This window comes from Tauraco erythrolophus, chromosome 12, assembly GCF_009769465.1.
Source record: "Tauraco erythrolophus isolate bTauEry1 chromosome 12, bTauEry1.pri, whole genome shotgun sequence".
Classification (NCBI taxonomy): Eukaryota; Metazoa; Chordata; class Aves; order Musophagiformes; family Musophagidae; genus Tauraco; species Tauraco erythrolophus.
This window is the reverse complement of record NC_141476.1, coordinates 18,146,445-18,170,410: the sequence shown is the minus strand read 5'-3', so window position 1 is coordinate 18,170,410 and position 23,966 is coordinate 18,146,445. Positions and strand designations below refer to the sequence as shown.

Sequence of the window (23,966 nt, the reverse complement as noted above, 5' to 3'; positions counted from 1 at the left end):
CCCCGTTCGCCCGGCATCGGCCGAACCCCTGCCGGCACAGGGCTGCGGTCCCATGCCTGCAACTCGGGAGGTCCCCAAGGCCACCAGAGACGTGTCCCACGAGGTGCGAGGTTGCAAACATACCGTCGGATCATGGCACACAGCCAGCGATGCTCTAGAGGACGCTCCCAAAAGTGCTGCCCACCGGTATATGGTGCTGCGGAGCTGGACCACGGTCCCCGGGGCTCAAGACAGGCACTGCAGGGCCAGTTTGCACCAGTTTAGACCGGCAGATACGTAAAAAAGAACCCGGCATCGTCATGTCTGTGCTGTCCAACTCATGCTGCCTTTGTCCTGTGAGGAACCGTGTGGTCCCCTCACCGCACCCTCCTCCTCCTCGCCACGCTCAGGAGGGCCCAGCAAGGGTCACAGCCACCTCCTAGAGCTGCCAAGTGTCCCCGGCAGAGCTCCAGTCCTGTGCCCCACGGTGACACCCCTTCTGAGCCACACAGCACTGTCAGGGAGGGGACAATGACACAGGGTGATCAGCTGTAGCCAGGGCTGCGGGTTGATCTGTAGGGCGAAAGGTGCTCCCATGGCTCCGCACCGCGACAGGGATCTTCCCCAGGGTTCCCTGGGACACCATCAGCACAGGGTGCCACCAGCATGGAACAGAAAAGAGTCACCACCCTCCTGTTGCCACCTGTGATTTGGGGTGCCACCACCCCTGCTGTGCTTGCTATGGTGCCCAGTCCGAGCTGCCAGGTGCAGATGGGACTAGCTGATGGGCTAGTCCAGGTCCTGGTGGCTCAGGTGCACATGTGACATCCGATGAGAGTCAGGAAAGCAGCCCCCACCCACTGGTGCTGGCGTATCCTGGCCGGCACCTGGCACAAACACTGTCACCAAAGGCCACCGGCTGCTGCACCCGGCACCCTGGAGCCCGGCTCCCTCCGGCAGCGTGTCCCATGGGTTTGGCAGCCCCAGCATGACCTCCTGCCACGTCTCCCACCCCTGTCCTGCACCCTGCGTGCCAGGTCCCTGGTTGGCAGATCCCTCTCCTTCCTGGCTCACTAGTAGCCAGTGCCTGTGTAATGATTGTCTTCGGTCTCTCCTTGCTGGGAAGGTTTTGTCCGTTCTCTCGAGGGCTGTCTCTTTCCACCTTCCTTCCTTATGGGGATGTCGTGTTCCTTTTCCATGTGCATCTCCCTTGGTTCCTGGACAGGCACATCCTGCCCATCGCAGCCCTGGCTGGACAGGCTCACCGCTTCCTGTGCTTTGGGGTGCCACCAGGATGACTCTGGGTGCTTTGGGGTCAAACCTGGGTGCCCCCGAGACAGCACTGGATGCAGGCCCTGGAGAGAAGGACCATGGCAGGGTGTGCAGGAGGACAGTGGGGCTGGTGCTGGCCAGCGGCCAGGGCCGGGTGCTACCGGGACGGTGCCAGGGAGGCCAGCCAAGGGCTTTGGGTGGGTGTAAAGCCTTACACCGCCTGTGTGCTCTCCCCCTCTGCAGCCTGGGGCTCGTTCTGCCTCCCTACAGCACCTACTACATCCAGGCCAACCTCAGTGACCAGATCCTGCAAGTGAAGTGTAAGTAGCCCCTGGCTTTCCCCGCTGCCCTCTCGCACTCCCGCTCGCCCCTACGCCAGCCCGCGGCTGTCGGGGGAGAAACATGAAGCCAAAACTTGGAAAAAGAGATAGGGATCACCGTGAGAGGCAAAAAAAAAGAAAATAAAAATAAGAGAGGCGAGAGCGGAGGCGAACGCACAGAGGGAAAGGAGCTGCCTGCCTGGGGTGCCCGGGGTGCCAGGGTTTGGTCCTTCGCTCTGCACCCCGAAAGCCGAGCCCCAGGCTGCAGGCGGGGGCTGTGCCGCTGCCCGTTCGCCTCCCGGGGACGAGGGATGAGGCTGTAGCAGCCAATTAATTACGAGCCTGGGAAAGTTTGCATGGATCTCTTTAATTTCCTTTGGTTTATTATGATTCTTTGGTTTTGGTTTCAGCCATTTATTCTTCTTTTTATGAGTTCGGTTTCGGTTGGTTTGGATTTTTCATTTGGAGTTAATCTGTGTACGTGTGTGTTAGCCTGGCTCCCCCTTTCTCTCTCTTTCTCTCTCCCCCCTGATCCCTCCAGCCTTTTTCCCACTGCAGGTCCCCGCTGCTCCCGGGGACCCTCTCCCCGGTGGGAGAACCGGACCCTTCCCCTCTCCCCTCCGGTTTCCCCCGTTTCTCCCCATTGGCCGCCCCAGCGGCTCGACGCCAGCCCCGCTCCAGATCCGGCCCCTGCTGCCCCCTCCATCCATCGGCAGGAGCCCCGCAGCCCCGTGGGGACGAGGCCAGGCCGTCCCCGTCCCCGGGAGGGGGGATCCCCCCGTCCTCCCTGGCTCTGCCTGCCGTGCCGTGCATGCCCCCCGACTCAGGGAGGACATTTCGATATCAAGACTGTTGCAACTGTTTGCTACTGACTCTCATTTTGCTTTGGAGTATTGAATATATATATATATATATTTCTCTAGTTATATCTTTGCTTTTTTTTTTTTAAATTCTTATTTCATTGTGGCCTTTTCCTTTTGTTACTGGGTTTTTCTTTCTTTTCTTTTCTCGTTTTTTTCATGTCGTTTTTTGCAAGAGGTTTCCTTTTGGTATGATTATGATACACAATATTTTTATTCAAACGGCGATTGAATAAAATATTGTTTGTGCCCCCCTTCCCCCTTTCCACCCAACCCCCTTTTTTTTTGTTTGTTGTTTTTTTGTTTGTTGTTTTTCTTGCTTTCTCTCTATGGTGGATTCACACAGTACCAAACATCAAAATGAAGGGCAAGTATTTTCAGTCTCAGACCACTCACCTTCACCACCCCGTCCCCCGCCCCGTGTCCAGTCCCCCCCAGCCCCCCTGCTTGCCCATCTCCCTGCCCGTTTGCCACGCCGAACCTGCAAACCGCCACTGACTCGCCCTTCCTTCCTCCTCCTCCTCCTCCTCAACCTCTCCTCCAGTTCCTCCTTTATTTGAAAGCAACATGTCTTGTTCTGTCCATGAGAGCTTTGTCACGATGATCCCCCACTCCCTCCCCGCGCATCGCTCCCAAACCCGGTTCGATACCGTTCAAGAGCCGATCTCGTATGAAACTCTGCCGTTTTCGATCCACGAGGTTTTTCGTAGCTAGTTCGATACCCCGCTCTTCCTCCCCTCCCTCTTCTTCCTCCTCTCCCCCCTGCTTGACCTCCTCCAACTCCTTCTCCCCGCCCTGTCCCCGCTCCTCTGCTTCCTCCCTCCCCAAGACAACTCAACCTGAAAGGGATAGGGCTGTGCAGGGAGCAGGGGGCTGCGGGGTGGGCACCCAAAGCTGATGGGGACGGAGGGCGGGGGGGACCCAGTCCTCCGCCGCCATCGCCCCCTGGGACAGGCTTTTTTGGGGAAGCCCTCCTAAGCAGAGCCGAAGTGGGGATGGGACCACCCCGGGGCGATACTACCCCACTGCATGGGGGACAGCGAGCCTGGCCCTGCGGGGACATGGGATGGCCGAGCCCCGGGGCACCGCGCTGCCTGCCCCCACAGCTGCTTGGTGGCCGTCCCCACTGTCCCGGGGCCCAGCATGGCATGAAGGCCCTGGCAGCCACAGCGTCCCAGCACCATCCGTGCCCCCCGGGAGCAGCCAAGTTTGAGCCCAAAGTCCCACCAAGGTGGGTGAAGGGGTGCTGGGGACAGTACCCGCCCTGATGCCGAGTGGGACGTCGCCCATGCGACCCAGGGCAGGATTCAGCCCACATCCCCGCTTGCTGGAGTGGAAAGGGCCCCGTGGGGCTGGACCCACGGCTCCAGCACAACCCCATGGCAGGCCAAGGGATGCCCCGGCACGCACGGGGGACCCACTACCACGCTCCGTCCTGCACGCGCCCCGCACGGCACCCCACACACGGCGCCCGCCAGCAGCCTGCCCGGCAGCACCCGCTCCCCGGCACTGGCAGGGGGACGGCTGCGGGGGCACAGCAGCGCAGGGGGGAACAGAGGGGCCAGGGCCAGGCGGGCAGGACAGCGGGGAGGTGGAAGTGTCACCCTCAGCCCTGTTCTATCAGCTTTGAGTTGCCTCCTCCCGGCGCCCCTGCGATGGCAATGCTGATGGACCAAGTACGAGTGTTTTGTACTCCTCTCCTTCTCCTCCTCCTCTTCCTCCTCTTCCTCTCATTGGCTTGTACCCAGCCCCTGCCTACAGCCCTCGGAGAGCAACAGTCCAACCTCTGGCTGTGCCGTGCAACGCACCAGGGGCCGGCGGGAGGGCGAGGGGGTGGCAGTGCCCACCTGGGGGCCAGCAACCCCGGCATGTCCCGCAGCACCCCCCACACGCACCCCCTCACCCGACTAACCCCCCACAAGCTGAACCCCGCATCTGCTGCCCCTCTGCCGGCAGGGTCCCCATCATGCACCCCAAACTCTGCTGGGCTGTGACCCCTCCTTAAAGCAGGGTGAGGTGCCAGGCTGGCAGTTGAGCGTGGGCCCCCCGTCCCTGTTGGGGTCCCACCACCCCGGGGAGGGAGGGGGCTGGCGGCAGAGCCCAGCAGTGCATTGCACGGCACTTTGCAGGGCGGGGAGCCTTTGGTTGGACTGTCCTGGGCAAGGTTCCCCGTTTGACCATGTCGATGCCTGAAAACTCCTTTTTTTTAATTTATTTCTCCCGACAACCGAGTGTTTTGGTGATCTTCCTGTGGCCAGGAGCGCAGCATGCGGTTCCCTGCCCTCGCCCACCACCCTTCCCTCCCCCGAGAGAGAGACGCCCCCTCACCCTCCCGAACATGCATATATATACGTGTGCGCATATATATATGTGTGTGTGTCTCTGTGTGTCCCTGCGTACACGCTACCGGCCGCGCGTACGCAACCGCCTTCAGCCCGCAACCGAGCAAATTCGAGCCGAGATGGGCAAACCTCTCCTGATTTGGCTATAACTCTCCTTCCCGTGCGGTGCCAGCGACAGCAGAATGGCCTTTTCCTTCCTCTCTTGTTACCAAGAGCAGCAAATGCCTTTTTTTTTTTTTTTTTCATTCCCTCCCCTCTCTCTCTGTCCGTCTCTCTCCCTCCTGGCCCCCCGGCGTCCCCGTCCCTCGTCCCCGCCGGATAACCCTCCCTTTCTGTTGCAGATTTTGAATACCTGCTGCCCAACAGCTTTGAGTCGGAGGGACATGTGTTCATTGCTCCCAGGTAGCTTTGCGTGTGCGCTTGCCGAGGTGTGCATCCGCCCCGGCCCCGCTGCCGACCCCCCTCCTCCATCGCCCCCCATCCCCGCCTCATCGTGCCTTGTCCCCCCCTCCCCGTCCCCTGTCGCTGTGTGTGTCGTGTGCCCGCTCGGCCGAGGGGGGCTGTCGGCGGGACCCCGGCCTCGCTCCGCCACCCGGTTGCATCCAGCACGATATATATGCACCCGGTATGGCCCGACCTCTGCGCGTGCATATATAGGTATAGTTTCTGAAAATCCCCCCCCTGCTCAGCGAGGGGCCGGTGGTGGCATCATACAGTCGCGCTGGTCGCAGGGAGGGTAGGGAGAAGGAAGGGTGGATTTTGGCTCGGATTGGGGATGCCCATGGGGGTTTGGGGAGGCTGCTGGCCGCGTAGCGGCCCCCAGACAGACAGAAGCATCCCCTCCCCGGGACGTGCCTCCCGCTCTTGTCGCCTCGCAGGGACGAAGGGCCATCCCTCAGCGGGGTGTCTGGGGAGCCCGGTGGCTTTTCCGGCACCCTGCCCTTCCCAGGGCTGCAGCACAACCTCGGCTGGAGTTCCAGCTCGTCGCCCATCACTCACGCACTGTTATCGCAGTCGAACAACCCGCTGGTAGATGGTTCATCATTGCAGCTCTTGGGGGCTGCAGCAGGTGGGGGCCACAGTGCAGCTGCCTGTGCCACCTGTGGGTACCCCCCCTCCCCTCCGCCTGCGGCAGCCTGATTCTGGGTAAACCAGCCCAAAATGTAGCGTTATTGTGCAGCCCAGGCTTTTTTGGGGGGACTCAGTCACCGGGCAGCGCACGGGGCAGCAGGGGTGAGGTCCAGGAAACATGGGATCCGAAGCGGAGTATTAATGAGAAATAGCAAAACCCTGTTATTAAAAAATTGTCCCGTAAAGGGAATAGGTTCAGGGGTGATGTCTGAGCCCAAGGCATGGGGCTGCCCCACTCAGGCTGCGGTGATGTGGTCAGTGTCCAGTGTGGGGCTCTGTGCCTGGGGCAGCCGGAGAGAAAAGCAGGGTTTGGAATCAGGGAGAGCCCTTCAGTGTCCCCTGAAGCGGCTCTGCGAGCACCGTTCCTGTGGTGGGTGCCAGCCCGGCACAAGCGGGCAGCAGGGAGGAGCTGCGTGCCAAGGGGGGTGCCGGGCACCCAGCGCGACTGTATGATCTGCCGTCGGCGCTGCCGTGCCTATGGGCCACTAGAAATTTTCAGAAACCGTATATCCCCCGTCCCCTGTGGGTGTGCGAGTACCTGTATCTGTGCGTGTCGGTGTAGATATTTAGGTGGCTGCTCTCCCCGGGCAGGGGACAGGGGGGCCGAGACAGGCTGGCCGGTGTGCCCTGGCTCTTTTGGCTGCCCCATGGGCGTGCTCCCTGCAATCCTCTGCCCTGGCTTTCGTCCTTTTAACGAGGTTTTTGGCAGAGTCAGGAGCTCAGCAGAGGGGATGTGAGTGGGGGAAGCCCTGAGTCCCCCGGCACTGCCTGCAGCCGCACTGCTGAGGCTGGGGGGCTCTCAGCACCCTAGCATGGCACTAACCCGTGCCGTCTGGTTAGAGCCTCGTGGTGACCGATGGGCTTACGGTGGTCCCTGGCATCGGTGCAGCCAGGGCTCTGGGTCCCAGACCAGAGCAGGGACACAGCACCCACCACAGTGCCCGTCCCAGGAGGGGCTCAGGGCCAGCGATGACCATGGGCAAGCGCCCACCTCTGCTAGCTGGGCCTCACCCGGCACCTGGCTGTCTACACAAAGGGTACGGACGTGGCTGCCGAGCACCTGCGTGGTGCCGCCGGCACAGCCACAGGGGCTCCTGAGGCAAACCCTGGCTCGCACCCGCAGCGGAGCCCCTGCTCCAGGGGTGCTGCAGGGCATGGCAGGGTGGGCGCCGTGGCGCCCGCCTGGCCTCACAGGTAAGTACGATGGCAGAGGCACCCAGTCCCACCGGTACGGGGAGAGTTGGGCTCAGGGTTGTACTGCTCCAGGCAAAATGGGGTCCATCAAACCCGGCCCTGGCAGAGGTGATGGCACCTCGGTGCCCGTGGCAGTGACAGACACGGTAGCCAGTGTGACGGCTGAGCCAGCGGCACTGCAGGCAGCAGGGAGCTGGGTGCTGGGCAGTCCGCAGAGATGCCCACAGCTGGCTGCCCTGGTGGGGTGTGGTGGCACGTCACCACCGTCATGTCCCCCAGCAAGCCCGGGTGCTGACAGCACAGCCAGCACCTGCCGTGCCGACCCTGGGGGAGAACTGACCTTGCCTTTTCCATCCTCGCGAACGACAAACCTTGTCCCCCAAACCCCAGAGAGTATTGCAAAGACCTCGACTTGTCGGATAACAACACCGAGTTCCTGGAAAACTTTATTGCCCTCATGGAAAAGGTGACCCCAGACTCCAAGCAGTGTGAGTAGCGGGGGACGGCTGGTGGGGGGGTTTGCAGGGGATGGGGGTGTGGGTGGAGACGGGACAGGGGGCGAACTGTGCCGGGGTTGGGGTCCCAGGAGCCACTGCAGAGCGGGTGCCAGTGCTGGGACAGTGTGGGGGAGCGTGGGTGGCTGCTGCGGGGACAGCCCTCACCTTCTCCTCCTCTCCGTCTTCTTCCCAAGGTGACAACTTCCTCCTGCACAACCTGATCCTGGACACGGGCATCACGCAGCGGCTGGTGGAGCGGGTGTGGAAGGACCAGGACCTCAACACGTAGGTGGGGGCCAGGTGACCCAGGACGGGCAGTGCTGGCTGGGGACTGAGGGGGATCAGGGGGCTGAGACGGGCTGTGAGGATGGGACAGGGGCAAAGTTAAACCCCACCGATGCCCATCCCCTCTCCTTGCAGGTACAGCCTCCTGGCTGTCTTCGCAGCCACTGACGGAGGCATCACCCGTGTCTTCCCTAACAAGTGAGTGTCTGGGGGGTGCACACGTGCCAGGGCCCGCGCGGTGACACGCCTGCTCCTGTGGGGCCATCTCCAGTGGGACCGGAGCTGAGTGACAACCATGGCTGTGGCTGCTCCCTCCTAGGGCTGCGGACGACTGGGAGGAGGAACCAGAGCCCTTCAACGCCAGCTTCTACCGGAGGAGCCTGGACAACAAGGGCTACATCTTCAAGCCGCCCTACCGGGATGGTGGGTGCTAGCTGGGGGTGGCAAGGGGTGGCACAGTCTGCCGCTGGCCTTGCATGTCCCCTGATGCCACCCCTGCCCTCCACAGCTGGATATCGGGGGCTGGACCTGGAGAACAACACCATTGGGATCCTGGTAAGCACGGCCGTGGAGCTCAGCATCGGGGGCAAGACGCTGAAGCCGGCAGGTAGGCAGGGGGCTGGGTGTGCCGCCGCCAGGCTGGGGTGGTCCCCGTCCCCCCGCCAAGCCGGAGCTGACCCTGTCTCCCCTCTGCCCCAGTGGTGGGGGTGAAGTTGGACCTGGAGGCCTGGGCTGAGAAGTTCAAAGTACTGGCAAGCAACCGGACGGACCGTGACCAGCTGGGTGCCCGCCGGGTACGTCTCCCCGTGGCTCCTGTGGTGCTGGCACGGCATGGGGATGGGGACAGGGACAGGGACAGGGACAGGGACAGAGCTCTGGTCGCTGGGGCATGGCTGGGGAGCACTGCCGGGACACAGTGCCCGTGGTCCCGCTAGGCTTGTACTTCCAGCACAGCCCTGCCCATCACCCTGTTTGGGGCACCCATCCCCATCCCCTGGGGATGCTACCCTGCATGTCCCCTCCTGGCCAGGAGGGCACCTCTCGGAGGGAGCACAGCCCTGCTAACCTGTCCCTCTGCCCGGGTTTCGGTTGACAGTGTGACCCCTCGACCAGCTGCGAGATGGACTGTGAGGCCAACAACAAGGTGAGTGGTGGGCAGGGGTGGGGGCAGCAGGGGCCAGCAAGGAGGGAGGGCAGGGGCTGGCTGGGAGGGCCCTGTCCCCTGCCCACCCTGCCTATGCTGTCTGGGTGAGCGCACCCACCCTGACCCCTTGCCGCTCCTGGAGCTGGATCAGCTCCTGATGCCCCTTGCAGGGACAAAGCCCTGAGGGTTGCCCCCTGGACCGTGGACCCTCTCCCCCTCAAGAGTGGGGGGCTTAAACCCTCTAGGGTGGGTGTGGTTCCCACTCCCTGCACCCAGCGTGGGTGTTCCCAGCACCGAAATGCTCCTGCACAGCCCCCAGGCTTGGGGACACCGCACTGGCCCCCCTGCCTGACTGCCTGTCACCCCCCCGCCCTGCCTGTCCTGCCTTGCCCTGGGTGGTGACACTGCCCTCCTTCCCCAGGACCTCATCTGCGTCCTCATCGATGACGGGGGCTTCCTGGTGCTCTCCAATCAGGAAGACCACTGGTACCAGGTGAGCAGTGCCCGCATGGGCGTGGGATGCCAGCAGGGAGCTGAGACCTCTGAGATCATGTCACCTGTGGCGTGACACAGCCCCACTCAAGTTCCTGGTGGGGGACACCCACAGAGAAGTGGCATTCAGGTGCAGACTCAGTGTTCCCATCCCAGGTGGGCAAGTTCTTCAGTGAGGTGGATGCCAACCTGATGTCGGCCCTCTACAACAACTCCTTCTATGCCCGCAAGGAATCCTACGACTTCCAGTCTGTCTGCGCCCCTGAGGCCCAGAGCAACACGGGCGCTGCGCCCCGCGGCGTCTTTGTGGTGAGTGCCTGCGGGGACGGCGGCCACCAGGCAGTCTGGGAGCTTGGAGACCTGCAAGGGTGTCCCCAGCGCCCTGCACTGGGACCCGCTGTCTCACCACTCCCCTCTTTGCCCACAGCCCACCGTGGCCGATCTCCTGAACCTCGCCTGGTGGACCTCGGCTGCAGCCTGGTGAGTGCTGCCATGTCCCTTCCCAGGGGGCTTTTTCCATCGGGGGGTGACACTGGCACGTCGCCGGGGCTGGGACAGCTGATGTGGCCACACTCTCCTTCCCCAGGTCCCTCTTCCAGCAGTTCCTGTATGGCCTCACCTACAGCAGCTGGTTCCAGACGGGTAAGTCCCCGGGGAGCCCCGGGCTGGGGGCGGGGCAGGGGACATGGCAGGGGCGTGTGGTGGGGGGTCTGTGGCCCCTGGCCCATGGCGCTCTGCCGGTGCAGAGGAGGTGGCGGGGGACAGCATGGAGGCCAGGGAGACGAGCTGCATCATGAAGCAGACACAGTACTACTTCAGCACCGTCAATGCCACCTACAACGCCATCATCGACTGCGGCAACTGCTCCAGGTGGGTCCATCCTTGCTGACCCACCACCTGGGCAGGGGTGGGGACACCTCCCTAGGCTACCTTTGCCAGGACCCCCATGTGGCCGCCTGCAGGGGGGCAATGGGAAATGGTGTGCAACGCTCGGGGTGGCTGCAGTACTCGGACAGGGGGGACGGAGCGCATTGTTAGGGTCCCTGTGGGCTGTGGGGTGACAGTGACAACTGCAGGGCTCCTCCAGGTGGGATCAAGTCCTGAAAGCACATTGGTGCCAGTTCCCTGGGTAGCCTCTTGGCAGCAGGGCTCCTCCAGGTGGGATCAAGTCCTGAAAGCACATTGGTGCCAGTTCCCTGGGTAGCCTCTTGGCACTGGGACAGGGACAGGAATGGGGCTGGCAATGGTGATGGAGATGGAGACAGGGATGGGGATGCAGTTAGGGATGGGGATAGGGATGGGGACAAGGATGGGGACAGGGATGGGGATGGAGATGGGGACAGGTTTGGGGACAGGGACGGAGTTGGAGATAGGGATGGGGATGGGGATCGGGACAGGGATGGGGATGGAGATGGGGATGGGGGTAGGTTTGGAGATAGAGATGGGGACACCCCACTGGCTCAGCCTCCCTGGAGCTGCCTGCTGGCAGGGCTGGCACCAGGGGCCAGTGGGTTGGGGCACAGGGTAACCAGCGTCCCCACTGCTGTTGCACCCCCAGGCTCTTCCACGCACAGAGGCTCGCCAACACCAACCTGCTCTTCGTGGTGGCCGACAAGCCCCTCTGCAGCCAGTGTGAATCTGTCAAGCTGCTGCAGGCGGAGGTAAGAGGTATCCTTTGGTGGCCCAGCAGTGCCCCTCAGTATGTGGTGGCAGAGGGGTAGGGGGACAGATGGGGGGTGCCGGGCTGGGCAGGGGGGCTGGGAGCTGCAGGATGAGGCAGGAGCAGAGGGAGCTGTCCTGCAGCAGGGGGGCTGGGGGTGGCCATGGGGCACCCCATGTGCCCCAGCTGCCCTGTCCCCGGTGGTTTCCTTGACCTGCGAAGCTCCCCCGCGGGACCCCAACCAGTGTGAGCTGGTGGACAGGCCGCGCTACCGGAAAGGTCCCCACATCTGCTTCGACTACAATGCAACAGTATGTGGGGTGCAGGGGGGTGCAGGAGGGAGTGGAGCCCCGGGGGGCCCCCAGGCAGCGGAACCAGGGAGCGTCCCCCTGGGAGGGACTGGGACAGTGGGTGTCCCAGGGAAGGCACAGAGCCATGGCAGATCCCCAGGGGAGCAGAGCTTTGGGGTGCCCCCCTGGGTGGGATTGGAGGGGTGGGTGCCCCCCCCATGGGGGAGCAGAGCTATGAGGTGACCCTGGGAGAGCAGTGCCATGGGGTGTCCCCTTGGCGGGGAGCAGAGCCATGGGAGAACCCGGGGGATTGGGAGCCTTGGGGTGCCCCCTGGGGAGATCAGAGCCATGGGGGGTCCCTAGAAGAGCGATGCCATGGGGTGCCCTCCTGGGGTGTATCAGAGCCATGGGTGTCCTGGGGGGTGCAGCACTGTGGGGTGTCCCCCGAGGGGCAGTGCCAGGGGGGTCCCGGGGCGGGAAGCACAGCAGGGCTGCGGGGGGGAGCATTGGGTGCCCCTGCCAGGGCGGTGGGTGTCCCTGGGGTGCGGAGGCACTGTGGGAGGTTCCCCACGGCTCCTCTCCCTTTGCCCCCCAGGAAGATACCTCAGACTGCGGCCGAGGGGCTTCCTTCGCCCCCTCCCTGGGGGTCCTGCTCTCCCTGCAGCTGCTGCTCCTCTACTCCAGCGCCAGCCGGCACCCGCTGCCCCCGGCCGCCCGCCTTTAGCTCCCCCGGCCGCCCCCGCCAGCTCCCTTTTCGTTCAAGCTCCATCTCCATCCCCGGCCCCGGCCCGGTGGAGAGGGAGCGACATCCCCTCCGCCGTCTCGGGGACCCCCGCGGTGCCGCCCCGCGCTCCCCGCCGGCCGCAGCCAAAGAAGAGCCGGGGTGCGGGCAGGGGCTCCCCGGCAGAGCGGGGCCCAGCTCGGGGCCCCGGCGTCGCGCCCTCCCGGCCGCTCGGACTCGGAAAGAGGCGTCGGCGCCCTCCGCCCGCGACCCGCCCCCCCCCATCCACCTCGTCTATTTTTTTAGCCTGAAGATTTTAAACCAGATCTTTCTACATCGAGTTTCCGACATTTGCGCCTGGAGAACGGCGGTGTTTGTTGTCAGCAACGAGGACACACGGAAAAAAAAAAAAAAAGCGGGGGGGGAAGGGAAAAACAAAAAAAAAAGAAAGAAGGACTTGAGTTGACTGTGCGGGTCAGTATTATTTGTTCCAGCGGGTACCAGCCCCCCCGGGCGTGCGGGGCGGACGGCGGCTCCGGCGTCCCTGCGGGTTCGGGGCCGGGGGCGGAGGTGGGGGGCAGCCGGGCGACGCCTGCGCCGGGGCGGGATGGAGCCCTGGTCCGTGCGCTGGGCTCGGCTGCTCTCCTGCGTTCTTGGGCACAGATGTTGGGGTGAAAAGGAGGGGGAAAAGAAAAAAAAAAAAAAGTATTTTGTTTCTTTTGCGTTCTGCAGATCACTGTGAAATCCCGCCCGCCGTGCCCCCCCCAGCCCTGCCCGCCCCTCCGGCCGCCCCCGCCCCGGTAGCGCTGCCAAAGAGACCGCGCCGGCCGGCGGGGCGGGACCGTCCCCGGATGGGATGTGCTCCGTGCCCCGAGCGGGCGGCCCCGTATGCCCCGCCGCGGGATGTGCCGCACGTCCCCGGGCAGGATGTGCCCGGTGGCCCCAAAAGGGACGTGCCAGGCCCCCGGGCCCGTTCCTCGGGGGCTGCCGGCCGGCCGCGGTGGGAGAAGCTGCTCCCCGGCGGCTGCCGAGATCCGCCGGCTGGGGGTACCCAGAGTTGAGGGGGCGGGAGGTGCCCCTGCAGCGGGGTGCCGCGGAGTGCCCCGAGGTGCTGGGACTCACACCGGGCACTCAGGTGGGGGCGCGTCCCCTCCCCAGCGAAATGCTGGGTGCCGAGGAGGCGGACGGGGCGGCCCCAGCACCCCGATGCGTCCCGCTGCACCCCGCCACCCCAGCCAGGAGAGGTGCCGCAGGAGTGGAGGGGCTCAGTGCAGGGTGCCCGGCTGTGACACCCCGGGGTGCTGCCGTGCAGGGGTGCTGTACCCACCGCCCATACCCCCCTCCCACCGCTCCCAGCAGTGCCAGAGACCCCTGCCCGGGCGGGCAGCGCCGGGGACCCTCATCCCCCGGGGCACCCTGCTCAGAGCCACCCCATCACCCAGGGCCAGGGGAGCCCCCTCGGCATGGCCACCCCGGGGGGGCTAGGGAGGGTGCCAGGCGCTAATTAGTGCTGGGGTTAATTAATGGTCATTCTGCTTGTAGCTTTTTCAGTGTGTGTTTGGTTACTGTCTCTGGGAACCGTGTTTGAACAGATGGCTCTGTGTTACCGGGAGTGTGTGTACTTCTGTAGTCTAGTTAGGTGCTCTGCCAGAAAACCACCACTATACATACCTATAAATATATACATATATAGTCTATTTTAAGTTAAAAACCAATGAGACGAAGGGGCGGCGTGGCTCCGGGCCCCCCCGTCCCGCCGGGGTCGCGTCCTGCCCCGTACCCCCACGGAAAGCTTCTCTCTGCTCATTCAAAGGCGTTGGGTTTTTAATTGATTTTCTTTAATTTATTTTTAATTTCTTTGGGTTTCAATTTATTTTTTTTTTGTACAGAAGAGTTGGAAAACTTCAAAAAACAACAAAAAGACAATTTGTAAGATATCGTGCGTGTGACTCCTTGTAAAATATTTTCAAATTGTTTATTACAGAGACTCAGTTATTAAATAATGTTCATATTTTCACTTCACAGGCGGTGGCTGCGTCATTGCCCGGGTACGTGGGCAGGGCTGGGGGGGGGGGAACGGCGCCGGGTCGGGGCGGGCCGGACCCAGAGGGAGCTCGTGCCAGGCGGGCCGCTGGGACGTGGGCAGGGGCAGGGGTGCAGGCAGGGCACAGGCAGAGCTGCAGGTTCACAGATCTCACTCGCTGCACAGGAAAGGCAGTGGGGCAGCAGGGGCTCAGCCTCCTCCATGGATCCCCCCGGGCTCCCCCATCTCCCTGTGTCCCCTCAGGACTGCGTTCCCGCTTCCCTATGCCCCCACATCCACACCCTCCCTCCATGGCTGTGTCCTTTCGTGTCTGTGTCCCCACGTCCATGTCCCTCCGTCCTGCGGGGTCCATGTCCCCGAGTGCCCGCCGTGCCTGGCCCCCCAGCATCCGTGTCTCCCCCCAGGGTTTGTGCCCCCCCCATGTCCACGTCCCCATGACTGTCCCCCTCACACCCCATAACCGTGTTCCCCCATCCCTCTCCTACGTCCGTGCCTCCACCCCACGTCCCCCCGTGTCTGTGTCCCCCCGAGCCCCCCCGCCGCCCACGTGGCCAGAGCCCGCGGCCGGACTACGCGTCCCGACGTGCCTCGCGGCGGGCCCGGCCCCGCCCCCGGGGGCCCGGCCCGCCCCGCGGCGCGCATGCGCAGAGCCGCTGTTTGTCCGCGCCCGGCCTGGCCTGCGGCGGGACGGGCCCGGGCCTGGTCGGGGGCTGAGTGGGGCCCGGCGGGGGGGCGGCGGCCCCGGCGGGGGGGCGGGGAGGGGAGGCAGGCCGGGCACTGTAGCCCCCGCGGGGCAGCCCCGTCCCGCCGGTGGGGGCCGAAGATGCGGCGGTACCTGCCGGTGGCCCGGCAGCACTTCTTGGCGGCGCTGGCCGGCACCAGTGTGGTGGTGAAGTCCCTGAGCGCCGCCGTCCTCCTCCTCTACCTGCTCTCCTTCGGGCTGGACACGGCCTACGGGCTGGGGGTCACCCCCGGCTACCTGCTGCCCCCCAACTTCTGGGTCTGGACGCTGCTGACGCACGGGCTGGTGGAGGAGCGGGCCTGGGGCCTGGCGGCCAGCCTGGCCACGCTGGGGGCGGCCGGCCGGCTGCTAGAGCCCCTCTGGGGCGCCCTGGAGCTGCTGGTCTTCTTCGCGGTGGTCAACGTCTCGGTGGGGCTGCTGGGGGCCCTTGCCTACTTCCTCACCTACGTGGCCTCCTTCCACCTCGCCTACCTGTTCGCCATCCGCATCCACGGCGGGCTGGGCTTCCTCGGGGGAGTCTTGGTGGCCCTCAAGCAGACGATGGGGGACAGCACTGTCCTGAAGGTGCCCCAAGTCAGAATGAAGGCTGTCCCCATGCTCCTGCTTCTTCTCCTGGCTCTGCTGCGGCTCGCCACCCTCGTCGAGAGCAATGTACTGGCCTCGTACGGCTTCGGGCTCCTCTCCAGCTGGGTCTATCTCCGTTTCTACCAGCGGCACAGTAGAGGCCGCGGAGACATGTCCGACCACTTCGCCTTTGCCACTTTTTTCCCCGAGATCCTGCAGCCCGTGGTGGGTCTGGTGGCCAACCTGGTGCACAGCATCCTAGTGAAGGTGAAGGTCTGCCGCAAGACAGTCAAACGCTACGATGTGGGCGCCCCGTCATCCATCACCATCAGCCTACCGGGGACGGATCCCCAGGACGCCGAGAGGAGAAGGTACTGCTTGCTTTGCTTCCACGGAGATCGTGTTTATGGGTGTTTAAAATCCAAGCGAGGAGGAGTGGGGAGATTTGGGTGCAGGGTGCTAAAGGTGGGGGGCGGCCTTCTGCTGGGGCCTGCCCTCCCTGCCACAGAGTTGGTGGGGAGCATTTTGAGGAGCTGGTGGAACATCATCCTCTTCCAAATGTGGAGCAGCAGTGGAGGTGCAGGGGAAGAGCAGGGAGATCCTGGGGAAGGGACAGGTAGGTTCTGTGGTCAGAGGTCCCTCTAGAAAGAGGATGGTGGCTGCCTGGGGAGGTGCCAGCCCTCCTGCTCGCGGCAGCCCCGCACCCATCATCGTGGCACGAGGGAAGGTGCTGAGTCAGCCCCACACCTCAGCCTTCCCACACACCCAGCGTTGGCCTTCCTGACTCCTAGCAGGGAGGTTTGGACAAGGCAGTGGCACTCCGCTGTCCCCCGCCCTGTTTTACACCGTTCTTCCCCTGTTCCCGGCACAGCCCACGTGCCACCTGACAGCCTCCGAGCGCACCATGTGGCACGAAAACTGTGTATGTATTTGGGGAGCGTGAGTGGGTTCCTGCGGGGCAGTCCCAGGTGCTCCGGGTCATCTCCAGTGGTGCTGAATCCACCCTTTCCTGCAGGGAAGAAGCCAGGGATCAGCTTGCACAGGGCCTCGTGGGGCAGAGCCATTAACTCTTGCCTTGCCTGTCAGACCTGGTGTTAACCTGCCCCTTGCTCCGCAGGCAGCTGGCCCTGAAGGCCCTGAATGAGCGGCTGAAGCGTGTGGAGGACCAGTCGGCCTGGCCTAGCATGGAGGACGACGAGGAGGAGGCGGGGGCGAAGGCCGACAGCCCACTGCTGCCTGACCCCAGCATGGCCGGGAAGGGTGCTGGCCAGGAGTCCAGCCTCATCACCTTCCAGGATGCCCCATCCCAGCTGTGACCGGCTGACACGCCACCCCCCTTCCCCGCCCCGTCTCCGTCAGAGAGCTGCTAACCTTCCTTGTGTCCCCCCATGCAGCCGGGACGCTCGGCAGGGAGCAGGGACTCCTCCTCTGGCAGAGGCAGGGGGGCTACTTCATTCCAACGCTTCGTCGCCGCTCACGGCCAGCACCGGGCACCCAGGACGACGATGCTGCCGCCACCGCAAGGACAGAGGTTCCTTGAGCCGCTCCCCTCGGCGCAGGGCGGGCTGTGGATGTTGGCACCGGCAGCAGGGGCTGTTCTGGGAGGGGGATGTGGGGCTGATCCAGCCTCAGGTGTGCCCCACACGTGGTGGGCCGGCTCCCTGCCCCAAGGCTGCTGCGATTGCCCACGCAGGAGCGAAGTCAGCAGCACTTCCTCGCTTCTCCTCTGCGCCGGGGGTCGGCCAGAGCATTCAACACTTGTTTCCTCCTTTCTGAAGGTAGTTTTGTCCCTAACTGAGGGAACGGGAAGGCTGGCGGGTTTCTTTTCCAACTCCCTTTCCTGTGGGGAGCCTCCCTCCACCCCAGCAGGAGCTCGCCGTGACCGGTGAGAGGTTTGCCAGGCTGGGGGGACAGGCTGCTGGGAGGAGGGGGCCACCCAGCCTGTCATGGCAGTGGTCCAGCACTGCCAGCTCTGGGCTTTGCGTGTGGGGGGTTCTCTCCTCCTCCCTCTCCCGCCGCCAGACCCACAAGGAGCCGATGCCCTTGGCCGCTCCCCGGCTAATCCGTTTGTCAGATTACACTAGAAGCTGGAATTAATTTTTACAGTGGGGCTCTCACTGCTTCCTCCGGCAGCAGGTTTTCTTTCCTGCGCGTAGAATATGAGCCCCCCCTTCTCTTTCCCTCCCTCTGTGTTGATGGGCTTTTTTTCTTTCTGGATGGAGAGGATGCTGCCTGCAACAGCCTCCTCACGGTTCTTGATCCTCCAGACAGTCCCCAGCCTGGGATTCAGGTCGATGGTGTCGCAATTATTTTTTTAAAGGACCACACGAGAAGGTTTTGTCAACTGGGAAAAACAGATGTTTCGGTATCAATAAAGTGTTCTTGGAAAGAGTCGACTTCTGCAGCAGAGCACGGGCAGGGCGGAGGGCTGGGCACAGAGCAGCCCCTCCGGGCTCTTGTGCAGGAGCCTGTGGAGAGGGTTTCTTCCCAGCAGGTTGTGGGAGACCCTTTGCAAGTAGGAAGAGGTGGGAGATCTGCAAGGGGGGATGTCTGCGTGCACCCGCGAAGCCCCCCCAGGCAGTAAAGAGGGCTTGTTGCGCTGTAGCTGCCTGAAATCTTTATTGAGTAAAAGCTCTGGATACAGAGGAATTTCCCAGCCCAGGAGCCGTTCCCAGCTCTCCGGCCCTGCGGAGAGCAGGATATGTGCTGAGGAGGAGCCGCAGGGCTGCTGTGGCCGATGGAGCCTCACAGTGCCCGGCTGCCCCAATGGCCGGCGGGCTGGAAGGAAGGCTGTCGTGCCAGCAAGGCGAGAGGCAAGAAGGTTGCTTCCTGCCTTCTGAAGAGCTCGTCCCGAGCCCTGCTCCCTCAATGCTTGTGCTGTTCCCTGCGCCCCTCATACAGATAAAACGCCTTCGCAGGCTGCCAGTTTGCGTCTTCACTTGGTAATTTGCTCTGTAAAATGCCCCCCACTATCCCAGCCTGCAGGAAGGATTTGTGCAGGGTGATGAGTGCCTGGATCTGCAGCTGTCAGGCAGGGCTGTCTGAACTGGTCCCGGAGAGTGCCCCTGTCCAGCGCTGTGCCATGGGGATGGATGCCTTGGGTGCTGCCACCCTGCTTCAGCCATCCTGTGGCTGAAGCCACAGCCATGCTCTGCGTTCTTCCTGGCAGGAGAGAGGCAGTGTGGTACCCGCTGCAGCCTCCCGGGTGCGCGGGGACTCGAATGTGCCAGCTCCTGTTCCTGCCTGCTCCAAAGCAGCCCTGGGTGGTAAGGGAAAAGGAGCAGGAATCCTGAGCGAACCCTCTGTTTCCCAGAACTGAGCACCAAGCTGCTGCAGGGACCAGCAGCGTTACCTGTGCTGGGAAACTTCCCCACTGAGGCAGGCACAAGATGGGCAGCTCCTGCCCACATGGTGTCACGCACATTGTAGCTGCTCCCTGGGAACAAGACACTATGAACAATCCAGGAATAACAACAGATGAGTAGGTAGAAATCTAGTTCTGAGGAGACCCTCTGTGAGCCAGGGACCCCTGCAAGGGGCTGGAGAGGGGAGCTCTGGCCTCGCTGGCTCACGCAGGGAGAGTTCAGATGCACGCCAGGTCCTCAGTGCTGGCTCCGTTTGCGGTACAGGTAAGCATTGCTCACCTGGTTCATGATAACCAGGCTGGTGAGAAGGGGGCATAGCATGGCCAGGTACCAGGAGACACCGGTCACCGAGGCAGTGAACCACAGGGAGCACATGCCCAGCATCAGGCTGGCACAGCCCAGCAGGTAGCCCACCAGCCCTGAGGTCGCATGGTACACCTTGAGCTTTGCCAATGTCCAGTTCTTCATCAGCTTGGGGTAGAGCAGCAGCACCCCCCCTGCACACTGCCCACCAGCGTACAGCACGGCCAGCAGCCCCGTCAGGCCGTGCCAGGTCACGAAGTGGGCTTTGCCATTCAGGTGCTTGTTGTAGGTGATGATGCCCAGCCCCAGCAGGGCACAGAGGAGGGCGAGCAGCTGGAGGACCCAGTGCACTCGCACTTTGATTTTCCGGGAGAAGGAGCGGAGCAGGGAGGTCTCCGGGGAGAATATCAGCAGGGCTTCTGTCATCAGGAACGAGAACTGGGAGACAGAAGGCAGAGGGATTGGCACCGGCCGCCCCTACCCCTCCAGCACGGTCAGCAGCACAACCGGCAGTGGGTCTGTGTCTCCCAGGGCTCAGCCTCCCACCACCCACAGAAGGCAGAGGGGCCTCGTCCTCTGCACCGGGCGCTGCCAGCAGGGCCTCGGCTCTCCCCGAAGGAGGGCCCGTGGCAGGGGCGCAGCCAGGGGAGATGGCCGGTAACCGGGGCGGTGAGGGCAGCGGGACTTACCGCGAGGGTCATGAGCAGCGGGTGCCAGGAGAAGAGGCCTGCAAGGGAAGGGCAGGCGCTGAGGTGAGCTGAGGAGAGGCCCGGTCCCGGTCCCGGCCCCTGGCCCGCCCCCCCCGGTCCCCCCGTTCCGGCCCCGGTCCCGCCCCGGCACTCACTGGATCCGGGCCGCGCCAGCACGGCCACCGCGGTGGGGAAGCCCAGCGCCACGAGGTGGGCGGCAGCGCCGGCGGCGGCGCGCAGCGAGCGGTACAGCCGGGACTCGGTCTCTGCCGTCAGGGCCATGGCGGCCGGTGGGGAACCGCCGCCACCGCCGCCGAGACGGGTGGGTGGGTGGGAGCGCGGCCCTCGATTGGACGAGGTGGGCTGTCCGTCTGCGCTAGAGCCCGCCTTCTCCGCGCCGCGCCGCCGCTGAATGGGTGAGCTGCGCTGTCGCTCGAGTGAGGTCCCGCCTCCGCCGGCACGACCCTGTGACGGAGCGTCCCTCAGGAGGGGCGCTACGGTGGCCGGCTGGGCTCTCGGCGCATGCGGACTGCGGGCCGCTACCCCGCTCCGTGCCCGCTGCACCGGGGCCCGGTCGGGCCCTTCCTTGGGCCGCCATGGGCGGCAGGATCGAGTGCGTCTTCTTTAGCGAGTTCCACCCCACGCTGGGGCCCAAAATCACCTACCAGGTGCGCGGGGGAGGCTGCGCCTGGGCCTGGGTTCGGAGGGGGACTGGGGTCTGAAACACCTACCGGGGGCCGGTACCGGGACGGGGCCCGGGCGGGGGTCCGGGAGCGGCCGTGGGGGAGCAGCGGGAGGGGCGGCATGGGTGCGGGCACGGGGGCGGGCCGGGGCCTGGCAGCCGGGCGGAGCTGGAGTGGGGCCTTCTGTGCCACTGCAGGTCCCGGAGGACTTCATCTCTCGGGAGCTCTTTGACACCATCCAGGTGTACGTCATCACGAAGCCCGAGCTGCAGAACAAGCTGATCACCGTGTGAGTGTCGGCAAGCCAGCCGTCCTTTCCCCGCGGGGGGATCCGCTGTCCCGGCCAGAACGGGGCAGGTCTCTGTGTGGGAGATGACAGCTCGGGGATGTGACAGTGCTGGCTGTCGGCTCTGGGTCATGGGGCTTTCTGTCCTGGTGACCAGCAGGTTCGTCACGATGCCCACAGTTACCAGGGGGCTGGGTACCCGATTCGGGGGTGGCTGGTGCTGCATGTGGTTTTCTGTCAGCCTCAAATCTGGGAAAGTCACACGAGTCCTGAGAGCTGTGCTGGTTTTGAAAGGAGACTGTTTTCTTGTCCAATGTTTGACTCTTTTTCTCCCCTCTTTTTCAGACTGTGTGTTTTTCACTCTGAGCATCTGGGGCTTAGGCATCATTTTTCCTGCAAAGCAGAGCAGCTGTCACCTCCAGAGCTGGTGGGGAACCAGCCTTGTGCTGGGCCCAGGCCTCCCTGAGGGCGGCGGTGCAGGTTATACTTGTCTTCCTGCAGGACGGCCATGGAGAAGAAGCTGATAGGCTGCCCTGTGTGTATTGAGCACAAGAAGTACAGCCGAAACGCTCTGCTCTTCAACCTAGGCTTCGTGTGCGATGCCAGAGCCAAGGCCTGCGCACTGGAGCCCATAGTGAAGAAGTTGGCTGGCTACCTCACCACCCTCGAGGTGAGGCCCAAGCCAACACGAGCGGAGGCTGACTGCCTCACGATCCGCCCCACAGAGCCACCGGTGTCCTGACACACATTGTGGGCCACTGGGCGTTGCTGGAGTAGGGTCCAGGTTTACAGCAAGGAGGCAATTGTGCTGGTTTCACCCACGCGTCACTTGAAGTTTAAGGGAGGACGGGATCTGTGTGGTTCCTATAGCCGGTAGTCCTGTGGGGAGGAGCTGACTTGATTTTCTGCTCTCTTTAGCTGGAAAGCGGCTTCATCTCCAATGAGGAGAGTAAACAGAAGCTGGTTCCCATCATGACCATCCTGCTGGAGGAGCTGAACGCCAAAGGAAAGTGCACTCTGCCCATAGGTATGGAGCTGGAGGGAGTCCAAGCCAGCCTTGCCCTGGGTGGCTCGAAGAGCCAGGATGGATGGGGTTATGGGCTGCAAACACTTTCCTCTGTGTGGTGTTGTGGTGTCCTGGGGCTGACGGTCATGAGCTCCCGAGGGAGCAGAGATTTCTGTGGGACCTAAACACTCCCCCTTCCCGGCCAGATGAGTCGAACACCATCCACTTGAAGGTGATCGAGCAGCGCCCAGACCCCCCTATTGTGCAGGAGTACGACGTCCCTGTCTTCACCCAAGACAAGGATGACTTCTTCAACTCCCAGTGGGATCTCACCACGCAGCAGGTACGTGTGCTTGACTGGGGGCAGCACGCTTTGAATGGGATCTGTGTCCAGGCTGCCCAGGGTCAGGGGGAAGTCAGGCTGTCCCCCGAGATCACCAGGTTATGAGCACAGTTCAGTGCTTCCCTTGTCTTGGTTCTCAGGCCTGCGAGTGACCCATTCACCCAAAACATGGGTTAAAAGCTGCTGGGGACAGAGCTCGCCCATCCCAGCGTGCTCCTGGACACAGAGGGGTTTCTTGGGCTTCGGGGTGATGCCTTGGGCTTCTCTCCGCTCTCCCCTCTTAGCTCTTGCCTCCTCCTCTCTCAGATCCTGCCCTACATTGATGGCTTTCGGCACGTCCAGAAGATTTCCGCAGAAGCCGACGTGGAGCTGAACTTGGTGCGCATTGCTGTGCAAAACCTGCTGTGAGTGTGTGGAAGGGGGCCTGGCCAGCCCACAGGAGGGGTGTGGTGGGTGCTGGCAGAGAGAGTGTCTCACGTTTCCCTGTCCGTCTGCAGGTACTACGGGGTCGTCACGCTCGTCTCCATACTCCAGGTGGGTCAGGCCATGGAGCGTGGGGACACGAGCGGGATTCAAGCAGTGGCTGTGCCGTTGGGGCGGCTGTGTCGGGGGGACAGTGGGTTTCGGAGCGGGGTGGGTCTGGCTCTTGGAGCCATGGCTGAACAGAGCTGATTTTCCCTCGCCCTCCAGTACTCCAACGTCTACTGCACCACGCCGAAGGTCCAGGACCTGGTGGATGACAAGTGTCTCCAGGAAGAGTGTCTGTCCTACGTCACCAAACAAGGTATGGTGACCCTGCACTGGGCTGCTGGCGGAGGCAAAAGGGAGAAGGCAGCTGACTGGTGACTGGTCCCCGCAGGGCACAAGCGAGCCAGCCTCAGGGACGTCTTCCAGCTGTACTGTGGGCTGAGCCCTGGCACGACGGTGCGAGACCTCATCTCCCGCTACACCGTGCAGCTCCAGAGGGTGGACGAGAGGTCAGAGCCAGCAACCTCCTGCTTGGTCCCCGAGGGTGGTGGTGACACTAGGGGTGTCAGGGCGAGTGTGGAAGAAGCAAGGAGGGAGTACCCAACCCCTGCATCTGTAGATGGGGAAACTGAGGCATCGGTGTGGCATGGTGGAACCAGAAGGAAATGGGAGGAGCTGGGCTGTTTGAGGCCTCAGCATCATGGTCCTAGTCTCTTCTTTCCTTGTCCCCAGGAGGCTCATCCAGTTTGGCCTGATGAAGGGCCTTATCCGGCGGCTCCAGAAATACCCCGTCAAGGTTGCCCGGGACGAGCGGAGCCACCCAGCCCGGCTATACACGGGCTGCCACAGCTATGATGAGATCTGCTGCAAGACTGGTGAGGATCCAGGCTCCTTCCGTGCAGCTCCCGGGGCCGGTGGGAGTCAGGGAACTGCCTGCATGCCCAGGGCCAGGTGCTGGTGTCAGGGTCTCCCTCACCCCTTTGGAAGCCTTCAGGCTGCAGGGAGACAGGACTATGTGCTGAGCTCTGTGCTGAACTGGGCTGCTAAGCCCACGCTGCCAGGGGGAGGAGCTGGGGGACCCAGCCAGCCCCCTGGCACTGCTGCCGGGCACCCCACTAACACCCCGCTGCCTTCCCTCGCAGGCATGAGTTACAAGGAGCTGGATGAGCGCCTGGAGAACGACCCCAACATCATCGTGTGCTGGAAATGACGGCGGGCGTGGCGGCTGCACCAGCTGGGGTCCGCACCGGGGCCCGCGTGTCCCCCCGCGCGTTCCCCTGCGCGTC

At 63.5% G+C, this 23,966-nt stretch overlaps 4 protein-coding genes across 6 annotated transcripts in view; 3 read left to right on the top strand and 1 right to left on the bottom strand.

The window, feature by feature from the left end:
- CACNA2D2 (calcium voltage-gated channel auxiliary subunit alpha2delta 2) overlaps positions 1-12,190 on the top strand; it is a 220,053-nt gene extending 207,863 nt beyond the window's left edge. Inside the window, exons 22-39 of one of the 2 annotated variants that reach the window (XM_086619250.1) lie at positions 1,495-1,571; positions 2,778-2,798; positions 5,115-5,175; positions 7,489-7,586; positions 7,790-7,880; positions 8,016-8,078; positions 8,200-8,303; positions 8,389-8,487; positions 8,580-8,674; positions 8,977-9,024; positions 9,446-9,517; positions 9,673-9,825; positions 9,944-9,996; positions 10,103-10,158; positions 10,263-10,386; positions 11,075-11,184; positions 11,399-11,487; positions 12,062-12,190. In XM_086619250.1, coding sequence (XP_086475376.1) covers positions 1,495-1,571; positions 2,778-2,798; positions 5,115-5,175; positions 7,489-7,586; positions 7,790-7,880; positions 8,016-8,078; positions 8,200-8,303; positions 8,389-8,487; positions 8,580-8,674; positions 8,977-9,024; positions 9,446-9,517; positions 9,673-9,825; positions 9,944-9,996; positions 10,103-10,158; positions 10,263-10,386; positions 11,075-11,184; positions 11,399-11,487; positions 12,062-12,190 — 1,543 coding nt within the window. The remainder of the gene's footprint in view (positions 1-1,494; positions 1,572-2,777; positions 2,799-5,114; positions 5,176-7,488; positions 7,587-7,789; positions 7,881-8,015; positions 8,079-8,199; positions 8,304-8,388; positions 8,488-8,579; positions 8,675-8,976; positions 9,025-9,445; positions 9,518-9,672; positions 9,826-9,943; positions 9,997-10,102; positions 10,159-10,262; positions 10,387-11,074; positions 11,185-11,398; positions 11,488-12,061) is intronic. The other variant, XM_086619251.1, reaches the window with a different exon arrangement.
- A 2,848-nt stretch (positions 12,191-15,038) lies between these two features.
- Positions 15,039-17,933, top strand: TMEM115 (transmembrane protein 115). Its single transcript, XM_086618887.1, has 2 exons — positions 15,039-15,908; positions 16,655-17,933. Exons 1-2 carry the CDS (start codon positions 15,055-15,057, stop codon positions 16,851-16,853), a joined length of 1,053 nt encoding a protein of 350 aa, XP_086475013.1. The 5' UTR covers positions 15,039-15,054; the 3' UTR covers positions 16,854-17,933.
- Positions 17,934-17,982: 49 nt separating this feature from the next.
- Positions 17,983-20,176, bottom strand: CYB561D2 (cytochrome b561 family member D2). The gene is made up of 3 exons (XM_086618888.1): positions 20,050-20,176; positions 19,895-19,932; positions 17,983-19,643 (listed from the first exon to the last, which is right to left on the bottom strand). The coding sequence occupies exons 1-3, from the start codon at positions 20,174-20,176 to the stop codon at positions 19,140-19,142; spliced, it is 669 nt and encodes a 222-aa protein (XP_086475014.1). The 3' UTR covers positions 17,983-19,139.
- A 266-nt stretch (positions 20,177-20,442) lies between these two features.
- On the top strand, positions 20,443-23,913 carry NPRL2 (NPR2 like, GATOR1 complex subunit). Of its 2 annotated transcripts, XM_086619334.1 has the most exons (11): positions 20,443-20,562; positions 20,775-20,866; positions 21,365-21,533; positions 21,782-21,890; positions 22,076-22,212; positions 22,519-22,616; positions 22,710-22,746; positions 22,903-22,996; positions 23,072-23,189; positions 23,413-23,555; positions 23,823-23,913. In XM_086619334.1, exons 1-11 carry the CDS (start codon positions 20,491-20,493, stop codon positions 23,888-23,890), a joined length of 1,137 nt encoding a protein of 378 aa, XP_086475460.1. In that variant the 5' UTR covers positions 20,443-20,490; the 3' UTR covers positions 23,891-23,913. The 2 variants fall into 2 exon arrangements, with proteins under 2 accessions (XP_086475460.1, XP_086475461.1); XM_086619335.1 differs by lacking the exon at positions 20,443-20,562 and having other exon boundaries at positions 20,826-20,864.
- Positions 23,914-23,966: the final 53 nt, after the last annotated feature.